Below are 9,946 nucleotides of genomic sequence, written 5' to 3' on the forward strand. Positions count from 1 at the left end.
TTCTTTATTTATATATTTTCGGATTCTCAAATCATGCTTCCGTGCATCATTTATTCCAATGCATTGCATTTATATCCTTTTCGCTCATTCACTTTCAAACACTTTCTATTTGGCGCGCACCACTCTTTGTTTTTTTTTCCACATCGGTTAAGGCTCTCATTTTCGCTAAAACATTTTTTTTTTGCAAAGTGCAATAAAAGCAAGTATTTAGAATAAGCCAGTTAAGTAAAAAATTGATTCATTGATAGGTTAAAATTATTTAGGCATGGCTAAATATTCTATAAAGCTGGGAATATTCGACAGAATATCAAAATTAAGGAATATGTAAAATATAACTTGAATTCGTCAGTATATTTACGGTGTATTTTTTAAATGAGACGGTATGTTTCGGTATATTTAGGAGGGTCGGACGGTATATTTTTTCGATAAGTCCGCGGTCCACATTGCTGTTTTGTTTGCTGAAAATGTATTTTACTTAAATATATATTTCTTTATTTATACATTTTCGGAAGCGAAGCACATTAATTTCGTGTCGCGGAACGGAAAACATTGCTGCTGCGGAGCGACGCCACAAGTCAAGCGACTATTGAATTGTGGAAACAAAACATCATCATAACCTTGGGCGTGTATTAATTACTCGCTTCAAGCAGCTAGCCCCAGCAATTCTGCTGACATCTCCTCTACCCCTCCTCCTCCACCTCCACCTCCCGCCCCAAGTGACCGAGTGGCGGATATAGCAGCAGAGCAAACATCTGGCGAGATAAGGGCGATCCGCTCCCCTCCCCGTCCCAACGAACGAATTTATTGCAAAAACGGGGAACAATTTTTTTTTGTTCTGCGGAGAAACGTCGAAACGTAAGTTGGATTACGTCATCGTTTGGGAGCAATTTTAGACGGTGATTGTTTGTGCTGCTATACATTTCTAGACTCTGTTCGCTGGTCGCTGCTCGTTCTGTTCGCGGCGCTACTCTAGTATTGGACGGCGACGCCCCCTCATCATTGTGTATCTGAAATAGGCTATAGATTGCGACTGAAACGGACGATGATTCATGTCGGTGAGAACACCTGGAACCTGCAGATCCTCATCACAGATCTGCAGGTAGAGAAGACGCTGCGGGTGAAGGGAGATCAGCACATTGGCGGAGTGATGCTCCAGCTTGTTGACCCGGAAATGCCCAAGGACTGGTCGGACCATGCCCTGTGGTGGCCCGCCAAGAACGTTTGGCTAACAAGGACACGCTCCACACTGGACCAGGCCGGAGTACAGTCGGACTCGTTCCTCCACTTTACACCCATGCACAAAACACTGAGGGTGCAGCTGCCCGATCTGCGGTATCTTGACTACCGCGTCAACTTCTCGGCCAAGACCTTTGGGGCCGTGGTAAACCTGTGCAAGGATCTGGACATACGCTACCCGGAAGAGCTGTCTCTCTGCAAGCCCGTAGAGCAGGAGCACTTGAAGAAGAATTTCTCGAAGCTGCCACAGAAGAAGATCCCTGTGGCGGAGGCCAACGGCGTGTCCTACCTCCAGCCGGCCCCGGACACCAACTCCTTTGTGCCCATTGCCGCAGCCTACAACGGTAGCAATGGTAGCCTGGACAGGTCGCACAATGGCAATCTCCTGTGTGCCCCTGCCTCGCCGTATGCCACCACACCAAGGAGGGCGGCCACAGCACCGGGAACACCGATCAGCTCGCCCACAGGGACATGGAAGCACAGCTCCAATGGATACGCCAGCTACGATTCGAATTCCAGTTTCGGCGATTTCCAGGAGAACCTGGCCGTCTCTCCCCGATCCCCCAGTCCGGACGTGCGGGCCCGTCTGGTGCGGCCCAAGACCCTGGTGGAGAAGGCACGCCTTAATGTGGGCTGGCTGGACTCCTCGCTGTCCATCATGGAGCAGGGCGTGAGGGAGTACGACACACTCTGTTTGCGCTTCAAGTACTTCACCTTCTTCGATCTGAACCCGAAGTACGACCAGGTGCGCATCAATCAGCTGTACGAGCAGGCCAAGTGGTCTATTCTCAACGAGGAGCTGGACTGCACCGAGGAGGAGACCCTCATGTTCGCCGCCCTCCAGTTCCAAGTGAACCACCAAACGGAACTGCATCCGCCTGGCATAGATTCCGGGATAGAGACGTCGAGCCAGGAGAATGGTGGAGAGGATGACATCGATTCAGCTCTGAATGAGCTGCAAATTACACTCGAGGGACCCAGCAATGGCAAAGATCAGGGCAACATAACCAGGATACCCGAGCTGTCCGACTACTTGAGATTCCTCAAGCCACAGAGGTTCACCCTCAAGGGCTACAAGCGCTACTTCTTCACCTACCGGGATCTGCACTTGCATCTCTACAAGTCGCAGGAGGATTCGCGTCGCGGTGCTCCCACCATCAGCATCAACCTGCGCGGCTGCGAAGTGACTCCCGATGTTCATTTGGCCCAAGGAAAGTTCGCCATTCGTCTGGAGGTGCCGCCCGAAGGCAGGAGCGGGCCCAACAGCGAAGTCTGGGTGCGGTGCGAGAACGAGGAGCAGTACGCCAAGTGGATGGCTGCCTGCCGTCTGGCCGCCAAGGGCCGTTCTCTAGCCGACAGCTCCTATGACAGCGAGGTGAGCAGCATTCGATCCCTGCTGCAGATGCAGAAGCCTGCCCAAGGAGCTCCCCTGACCATCAATCCACGCAGCGTGGAGCCCATGGACTACCTGTCGCCCAAGATGCTGCGCAAGCTATCCAGCAAAGCGGTGCAAAGGATACTGGAGGCGCATGCCAATGTGAAGAAGCTGCCGCTGATGGAATCGAAGCTCAGGTACATACAGGCCTGGCAATCCCTTCCAGACTTTGGCGTCACGCTGTTCATCATCAAGTTCGATGGCCACAAGAAGGAGGAGCTGCTGGGAGTGGCCCACAATCGCATCATGCGCATGGACCTCAATTCGGGCGACCACATCAAGACCTGGCGCTACAACACAATGAAGGCCTGGAACGTGAATTGGGGCATCAAGTGCATGATGATTCAGTTCCACGACGAGAGCGTGGTATTCTCTTGCCAGTCCGCCGACTGCAAGGTGGTGCACGAATTCATTGGCGGCTACATCTTCATGTCGATGCGCTCCAAGGAGAACAATCAGACCCTCAACGAGGAGATGTTCCACAAGCTGACGGGTGGATGGTCGTAAAGAGATCATAGCAATCATAGAGCGGTGGAGATGTAGATGGAGGAGTACAGCAGCAGTCTTACAAGTGCCAAGCACAAACTTCGTCGCATGTTTTATCTATATTTAAAGAGTTCGTGTGTGTATGTGTAAATGTTAATGGAAAAATGGAAACGAAGATAGAGCAGCAAATACCTAGACTAATAACGACCTACACTGATGATAACAATGTTGTGCCTTTTGCCAGAAGCAATCTTAACCAACTCCAAGTCAATGTTCTGTGTACTGTGTTCTGTGTATGTATTTCTAACAGTCCCACAGCCCCCAAGCAGCATGTTAAAGCTACAACTTTAGTCCAAAGTGGGGTGATATAGCCCCACAATCAGCCTTTTTTTTTTACTACTACTCTTCGTACAGTTTATTGTGTGTGGACTAACCAGCAGTTTTATATATTGTATATTTATTAAACAAATTAATAAGCAGAATAAATTATTTGATACGTTTTTAATGATCGTAAACAACATGATCGTGTCGTGTCGCATTTATTTGCATATACTCCACTCAATCCAGGCATCCAGACAGATGATAGCAGCTGGAAACTCGAACCCTGAGCTGCGCTGAGCTGCTCCTCTGGGTGCTTACTCATCCCCCATGGCGGAGGGGCGTGCTGCAATATAAAGCATGCTTATTGTTATTAATAACAATTTCAATTGAATTGATAAGCAGAGGAGCGACGTGGACTCATTCTTTGCCCTATACGGAGATTACACAGACACTCCATGGGGTTAGCCGTTGATTGATGACAGCGTTGAAGAGTTATTCTGAATGGGGTCGCATCTCAGGGGGCACTGCAAAGATTGCATGGAGGCATGCAAAATCAAATAAGTCTTCAATTTAATTCAATTAGGGACAATAAAGTAATAGCTGGAGAAATTTTGCTATGGTCTCTGGCAGTTTACGTAGAAATCCAAATGAAAGGGCTTACCACCTAATTGAATAGCTTTTTTAAATTCGATAAGTCAATCCCACAGTTTCGCGCTGTTGCACGATGAATCGATAGCCAGTTCCAGTTCAACTGCAATGCTGTGTAATTGTACCATTTGTACTTGAATCCGTCAGTATATTTCCGGTATATTTTTAAAATGAGACGGCATATTTAATCGACACTGATGTACTTGCCACCTCATCTAGCGCACACACCTTGCAAATTTTCTACATTTCACAGTATTTTCTAGAATTTTCCAGTATGTTTTAAGACGCCTTATGGACTCACCGTCTTGTGCAATGCACCAATGTAGAAAACGTGTAGAAATGCCCCTTGGAGCCGTGTCCCAGGCCACAACGAATTAGTATTCAAGATCAGCATCGAATTACTGATCGCTTGCCATCAAAATCTAAATTTTTTCAAAAATGTCGGAAAAAAAGACATTTCAAAAAGTGAATAGCGGAGGTTTTTCACACTGGCGCTTCCATGGGGCTTATATACAAAAAACGGGCAACAATTTTTAAAACACACATTTCCCTTCAGGTGTCGCCCTTGCTAATTACATGACAATGTAGTTAAAATGTAGCAAATGTGGAGTTATCGTGTAGTTACCATGTAAGGACATTAATTTAGTGCAAATTGTTGTTGACCGGTTTTGCTTAAACCTTATTTTATAAACAATCCAATAAAGGTGTGAACTTAAAGTTAACTAGTCTTGTGGGAAATTGTTTTATCAATAGGATAAAATATCGAGTTCAGAGCTGAGAGTCTTAGCTAGCTGGTAATATTCAACCGAATATCAAAAACAAGGAATATGATGCAAATTGATTACTAATAATTCATCAGTATTTGTACGGTATGTTTTAAAATTTGTGACGTATTTGCTCTTTTGGCCTCGTGTTTGCCGTCATATTTTAAACGAAAATTCTGAACTTGTGCTAAACAAGCCGACTAAGTATTCGAGACATACTTTTAGTATACACGGGGTTACTGTTTAAGGACTGAGCATCATAATGAGCACCGAATCAACGAAACCAACGCCCAGCCAGGAGGCAATTGTGGCCCAATTTCAACAGCTGCGGAACCAACAGCGAAATTTGGCCAACAACCTGAACACCCTGGAAATGGACTTGAGGGAGCACAAGTGAGTCATTGGCAGGCCACCAGTGGACATTACAATGCTAAAATATATTTTCTTTCTCCCAGAACTGTGATAGAAACACTGAAGTTGGCCGATCCGGACCGCAAATGCTTTCGTCTGATCGGCGGCGTCCTCTGTGAGCGGACCGTGAAGGAGGTGCTGCCGAAGCTGGTGGAGAACCAGAACTTCATTGCCCAGACCATTACTATAATCACTGCGGATCTGAGCAAAAAGGGTACGGAGCTGAACAAATTTAAGGAGGAGCACAACATCAAAATCCGTGGCGAGCACCTTGGCGCCGAGGGCGGTAAATCGGATGCGGAGAGCAGCGGCAGCAAGTCTAGGAACCGCAACGTTCTCATCTCCAACTAGAGGCCCAAGCAAGCAGAGAACCCAGCCTGCGCAGCGTATTTATTGTGTCTATGTATGAAATGAACTCTGCCAAGATTTGCGAACAATAACTCAACCGATCCCGGATCATGGATTGAATACTGAAGTTCTAATGTTATATGTAATTTTTAGCTGTAAGGCGAAGTTCACACGCCCACTCACATCCCAAATCTCTGTCATTCACGCATAACACACCACACCCTACCAAACAACCACACACTGGTCCTGAAAGTAAACCACTTCTGTAACAGAATGAACCACTTGTGTGGGGCTTTATTGGAACGCTTCTCAGGACGGCTCCTGGCGCTGGTAGTCCCGCTTGCCGCCGGACTTGCTCAGCAGACGGATATTGGTGATGCAGATGTCGTGGGACACGGCCTTGCACATGTCATAGACAGTGAGGGCCGCAATGGAGACGGCTGTTAGGGCCTCCATTTCGACGCCCGTCTGGCCGGAGCAGCGGACAGAAGCCTCCAGCCGCACGCACTGTTTCTCGGGAAAGAGCTGTGCCTTCACCTTTACCGAGGACAGCGATATGTTGTGGCACAGGGGGATCAGCTCGGATGTCCGCTTGGCCCCTAGAATGCCGGCCAATTGAGCCACACTAAGGACATCGCCTTTGGCCAACTCGTTGGCTGCAATGAGCTGAGTGAGTCGCTCCCCCACTATAACGGTGGCTTCTGCTCGGGCCAGTCGCGTGCTGGTTGGCTTCTCGCCGACATCCACCATCTGGGCCTTGCCCTGGGCGTTGACGTGGCTGAGGGTGCTGCAGTGGCGGGCTGCCTGGAGCAGCTGTGAACGATGAGAATGAAGATGATGGTGGAGCAGTGCAGCGCTTGCAATGGGAAATTGGAGACTGGTGTCGGCTAGCCGCCTATGAGTATCATCGGGCGATTCTCCATCTGCGAGAGATTCAGCATGCCTGGGGGAGAATGCTGAAAATGTGAGTACTCCTCTGTGACTCCACTGATGGACTCCATTCAAGCTCACCTGCATGCTGTCGTTTCTTGCGCCGCACTGCGGCTCCGATCAGGTCCACCAGATCCTCCTCAGACACGTCGCTCCTCATGGCGTCCCGCAAGGAGAACTCCTTGTTCCCGAACAGACACACCTTGATGTTTCCGTCTGCGGTGAGTCTTAGCCGATTGCAGGAGCCGCAGAAATGCTCTGTCATGGAGGTGATGAAGCCCACCTGTCCCTTGAACCCCGGCACTGCAAAAGCCTTTGATGTGTCGTTTGGCCCATTTGGCAATGCCTCGAACTCGGGCCATTGACGGCGAATCAGCTCTACCGTCTCTTTGAACGAGATCAGCCTGTCTGTGTGCCATTTGTTGCCGGAGAAGGGCATGTACTCGATGAATCTGACGTCTACGGGCCGATCTCTGGTGAACTCCACAAAGTCGCAAACTTCGTCCTCGTTGAAGTTGCGCATCAGCACGCAATTGACCTTCGGGCGGTAGCCCAGTTGCACGGCAAGATCGATACCGGCAATGACACGTTCCCAGCCCTTCCGTCGGGTAATCTTCTCGAAGCGGTCCTTTTTCAGTGTGTCCAAACTGATGTTAAGCGAGTCCAGCCCTGCCCTTTGCAGGGGTAGCAGCAGACGGGTCAGTACCAGGCCGTTTGTGGTGATGCCCACATGCTCCAGCTGGGGCAAGGCCTTCATCTCTGCCACCATATCGACAATGTCCCGCCGAACAGTGGGTTCTCCGCCCGTAAGCCGTATCTTCCGCACCCCCTGCTCCACAAAGATGCGGGCCAGACGGATTATTTCCTCGGTGGTCAGCAGATTCGCCTTGGGCTGCAAGGGCACTCCATCCGCGGGCATGCAGTAGTCACCTGAAACACATGTTTTCTGTGAATTTCGCCACAACATTTAATTAAGCCAGGCATCCACTTCAGCCCGAGTGGGCCCTGGGCCTGTTATCGTATCAGCATGGGTATCGTGTCGCTGATAAACGAACGATTGGCCCAGAACCTGTTGCGGTAGGGCTGGTTGGAAACTTACAGCGCAGGTTGCAGCGTTCCGTGAGCGAAATCCGCAAATAGGTGTGGTGTCGCCCAAAGGTGTCCGTCAGCGGCGAGTCCTATGAAACAGAGGATTAGCTGATTCATTCCTCATTAGAAATGTGGCTGCTAGCACCTGTTTGTTGACTCTCTCCGGCTCAGTTTGCGCACTTGTCGCCAGCTTCAGGGAACCGGTTGCCGCTGCCGAAGCCTTCTGGCGGAGGGGAACCGGTGCTGCAGTCTGGCACAGCAGCCTGTTCGCGTATTTCACCAGAAGACGCATTTGATTGATGTCGTGCTTCAATAAATTAAGCTTACGTAAACCCTTAACTTGCTGGGGGGCTGGATCAAAGCAGGCCGTTTAATAATATTTAATGATAAGCAATTACATATGCTCACGGCAGGGGCGCTTCTTCTTTCAATATCGCTCGGCGGGATCCAATTTCGGCAGCACACGATCCACTCCACACTCGCCGAGCTTTGTTTGTAAACTAACGGCGCGGCGGGTGATTCTATTGGGGCTTTTGGCATCGCTAAAGCTCCTCCACTTATCATTTTAGTGAGCGTGTGTGCAGCGTACCGGCTAATTGTTGGCATTAGGAAATTTGAAATGGCTATGGAAGAGAAGACACACTCCATTATGAGCTGAGCCGAATTTTGCAAACTGCTTACTTCAGCAAAAGGCGATAGCTGCTTTATCAGCGCAGGTATATTGCATATTACAAAACGACCACTGCCCACATGCTGTAAATATTAGAATACTGAACACGTCAAAGGTTATGAAGAAGCTGAGGCATTCCTTATGGTCGTATTTCACTGTACTTCAAAACCGTACAGTCTGAAAACTAATGGCCTGATGACACTAGACTTGTCTAACTTTGCTGCCAGAAGAGAGATAGCTTGATTGACAAAACGCAAAATTAGTGTTCGTATCCGTATCTAAACACGTCTCCCGGCTATTAGTCGATGAATGGAGGCACTATCTGTGACAAAACAGAAACATCCAAATTGACGCATATATCTCTCTCGCTCTCACCTACCATAAGGCTGTCTCGGCTTTTGCAGTTTGCGCTGCATGTTATTCTTGTGACTTTTTGCAGTTAGTGTCTAGTGTCATACGACCATAGCCGATAGACGGAAAATATCGAGTAAATTCGATGACAGCAGGAACAGCTGATCACGCTATTTTGCACTTTGATCGGCCGTTGCTACCAAAACGATGTTGAAACCTACTACATTCCAAATAACCAGATAAACAATGGACTTTCGAAAAGCCCGTGCCAGGCAGCCGGAAATCGTGCGATCCGTGCAAAAAGATGCTCGATACACCAACGAGCTGGCCGAGGACTTCTCGGATGTCCTACGCCTCACTGGCCCACGAAATTGGATTAAATTCAATCAAATGTGCAAATTGCTGGCGGAGCTTAGTTATCACGGATTCGCCTCGGTAAACAGCCTTCAGACGCTGGGCGAGGAGTACACGGGCATCATACAAGTGGATGGCAACTACAAGCAAATACCCAGTCGACTGGCAAGTCCTGAAAGTGGTTCTTTTCATACAATTCATAGACTTACAATCTCCTTTGTAGATGCAACTTCTTGCCATTGTCCTAGAGTTTGGTGGAGATGCCCTGTTCATCCGATTACTGCAAAAGCTGGACCTGTATATAGCAAATCACGAGGAGATTCGTCCCGAAGCCAAGCTTCAGCTGAAGAAACTCATCCATCGCCTGAAACAGTCGCCCAGCTATATAAAGGCCCTGCACAAGTCGCTCTTTTACCTGAATTCCAGCAAGTACCAGTTGTCCAAGCGCACCACTGGCATCAACTACGTACTTATCCGCCACTGGCTGCAGCCAGAGTTCTCGCTGTACGGCTACAAGATCCTGGGCGTCATCACATTCCTCCAGGTGACCGTCTCCCTGGCCATCAGCAGCTGGGATGCCTGGCGGGAGCACAAGCGTCAGCAGCTAGAAACCCTCAAGCAGACGGGTAAACGTTTCCTGCATCGTGCATCGAGTGTCAAGTCGTCGAATCACGATGCCCCTCAGTGCATACTCTGTCTGGAGCCGCGCACCAACTGCAGCCTGACACCATGCGGCCACATCTTCTGCTGGAGCTGCATTCTGGAGTGGCTGGAGGAGCGCGACGAGTGCCCGCTGTGCCGCGAGTCTCTAAAGAAGTCGCAAGTGATACAACTACAGAATTACGCCTAGGATTATATTTGTATTTTGATTTATTTAAAACAATTATATGTATATACATTGTA

General features: G+C 49.0%; 4 protein-coding genes and 1 long non-coding RNA gene across 6 annotated transcripts; 3 read left to right on the forward strand and 2 right to left on the reverse strand.

The window, feature by feature from the left end:
* Positions 1-425: 425 nt before the first annotated feature.
* LOC108152898 (unc-112-related protein) lies at positions 426-3,643 on the forward strand. Its single transcript, XM_017282545.2, has 2 exons — positions 426-855; positions 927-3,643. Exon 2 carries the CDS (start codon positions 1,043-1,045, stop codon positions 3,176-3,178), a length of 2,136 nt encoding a protein of 711 aa, XP_017138034.1. The 5' UTR covers positions 426-855; positions 927-1,042; the 3' UTR covers positions 3,179-3,643.
* LOC108152899 lies at positions 3,280-4,298 on the reverse strand. Its single transcript, XR_001774860.2, has 2 exons — positions 4,140-4,298; positions 3,280-4,002 (listed from the first exon to the last, which is right to left on the reverse strand). It is a non-coding gene; the product is annotated as an uncharacterized LOC108152899 (long non-coding RNA).
* A 704-nt stretch (positions 4,299-5,002) lies between these two features.
* On the forward strand, positions 5,003-5,923 carry LOC108151458 (probable prefoldin subunit 2). The gene is made up of 2 exons (XM_017280079.2): positions 5,003-5,283; positions 5,346-5,923. The coding sequence occupies exons 1-2, from the start codon at positions 5,153-5,155 to the stop codon at positions 5,650-5,652; spliced, it is 438 nt and encodes a 145-aa protein (XP_017135568.1). The 5' UTR covers positions 5,003-5,152; the 3' UTR covers positions 5,653-5,923.
* LOC108151453 (molybdenum cofactor biosynthesis protein 1) lies at positions 5,916-8,443 on the reverse strand. 2 transcript variants are annotated; one of them, XM_017280071.2, is made up of 6 exons: positions 8,350-8,443; positions 8,077-8,291; positions 7,814-8,019; positions 7,679-7,757; positions 6,661-7,509; positions 5,916-6,605 (listed from the first exon to the last, which is right to left on the reverse strand). In XM_017280071.2, the coding sequence occupies exons 3-6, from the start codon at positions 7,958-7,960 to the stop codon at positions 5,959-5,961; spliced, it is 1,722 nt and encodes a 573-aa protein (XP_017135560.1). In that variant the 5' UTR covers positions 7,961-8,019; positions 8,077-8,291; positions 8,350-8,443; the 3' UTR covers positions 5,916-5,958. The 2 variants fall into 2 exon arrangements, with proteins under 2 accessions (XP_017135560.1, XP_017135561.1); XM_017280072.2 differs by lacking the exon at positions 8,350-8,443 and having other exon boundaries at positions 6,438-6,592; positions 8,077-8,284.
* A 388-nt stretch (positions 8,444-8,831) lies between these two features.
* LOC108151456 (peroxisome biogenesis factor 10) lies at positions 8,832-9,946 on the forward strand. The gene is made up of 2 exons (XM_017280077.2): positions 8,832-9,208; positions 9,267-9,946. Exons 1-2 carry the CDS (start codon positions 8,936-8,938, stop codon positions 9,891-9,893), a joined length of 900 nt encoding a protein of 299 aa, XP_017135566.1. The 5' UTR covers positions 8,832-8,935; the 3' UTR covers positions 9,894-9,946.

This window comes from Drosophila miranda, chromosome XR (assembly GCF_003369915.1).
Source record: "Drosophila miranda strain MSH22 chromosome XR, D.miranda_PacBio2.1, whole genome shotgun sequence".
In the NCBI taxonomy this organism is placed as follows: Eukaryota; Metazoa; Arthropoda; class Insecta; order Diptera; family Drosophilidae; genus Drosophila; species Drosophila miranda.